This window comes from Armigeres subalbatus, unplaced genomic scaffold, assembly GCF_024139115.2.
Source record: "Armigeres subalbatus isolate Guangzhou_Male unplaced genomic scaffold, GZ_Asu_2 Contig1959, whole genome shotgun sequence".
In the NCBI taxonomy this organism is placed as follows: Eukaryota; Metazoa; Arthropoda; class Insecta; order Diptera; family Culicidae; genus Armigeres; species Armigeres subalbatus.
Window position 1 is genome coordinate 1 of NW_026942791.1, and position 1,000 is coordinate 1,000.

At 43.8% G+C, this 1,000-nt stretch overlaps 1 protein-coding gene across 1 annotated transcript; it reads left to right on the top strand.

Moving 5' to 3' along the window:
• Positions 1-6: 6 nt before the first annotated feature.
• LOC134203553 (ubiquitin fusion degradation protein 1 homolog) lies at positions 7-560 on the top strand (the record flags this gene model as incomplete). Its single annotated transcript, XM_062678400.1, has 1 exon — positions 7-560. A coding segment is annotated over one exon (444 nt), but the record flags the coding sequence as incomplete, so codon positions are not given.
• Between the last annotated feature and the right edge of the window lie 440 nt (positions 561-1,000).

Genomic DNA, 1,000 nt, shown 5'->3' on the forward strand with positions numbered 1-1,000 from the left:
CTCATCGCAATCAAATACAACAACTACACGTACGAGCTGTCGGTACTGGAGACGAAACCCGGCCCCGCGGTCACCATCATCGAGTGCGACATGAATGTGGAATTCGCCCCACCCGTGGGATACACCGAGCCGCAAAAGAAGGCCAAAGAGGAGGAACCGATGACGGTGGATCCGGCGGAGTTGATGCCCGAACCGGCTGGTTTTGTGGCGTTCAAGGGCTCCGGGTCACGACTTGACGGCAAGAAGAAAAAGGAAGGTTCCGTGTCGGAGTCGGCACCGGTCCAGAGGGCAAACTATGTTCGCGGTATCCCGGATTATGACCACCCGTTTGGATTGTTACGATTCGATAGGACCGTCCGGAAGGAGGAATCGAACGACAACAAACCAGAAGAGGACCCATTCGAGGCGTTCAAGGGCACCGGTTTCAGTTTGAAAAAGAGTCGGAAATGAGTTCCGGTGGGCGGTGGTGCGAGCTGGAGAGTGTTTTCTTACTTTTGATGTAATGAACTTAATCTACTACACGAAATAAAATCGCAGATTTGGCAAGTGTGATATCGAAACTCTTTGCGTGTTTGTTGTATAGTTTGGTATGCCTCAAGTTTTTCCCTATTCTTGTTTTATGAGCATTTTGAGATTGTATAACTAAAAGCTATGTTCTTGTTTTGAATTACCTCGTCTTCTCGCGTCTTTCTAAATTTTTAATTTCCAAATTTCAAGGAGTTTTCTCTAAAAACAGTAGCCACTATTAAATTTAAATTCTATATTTGTTCCTAAATTTGGCTCATATTAGACTGGATTGAACCTCCATTATAAACGGACAAAATACATAATACTTGAATATGGACTTGGTTGAAAAGTGCTTTAGATATAAATCACCAACATGCGTAGCATTAGGTTTTAGACTGAACTTTGTGGTATTGCGAGATCGAAAAGGGATTCCGAAATATCCTAAAAAGAAACTGGGACGATACAATGGATATGATGACTCACCCTTTTCAAG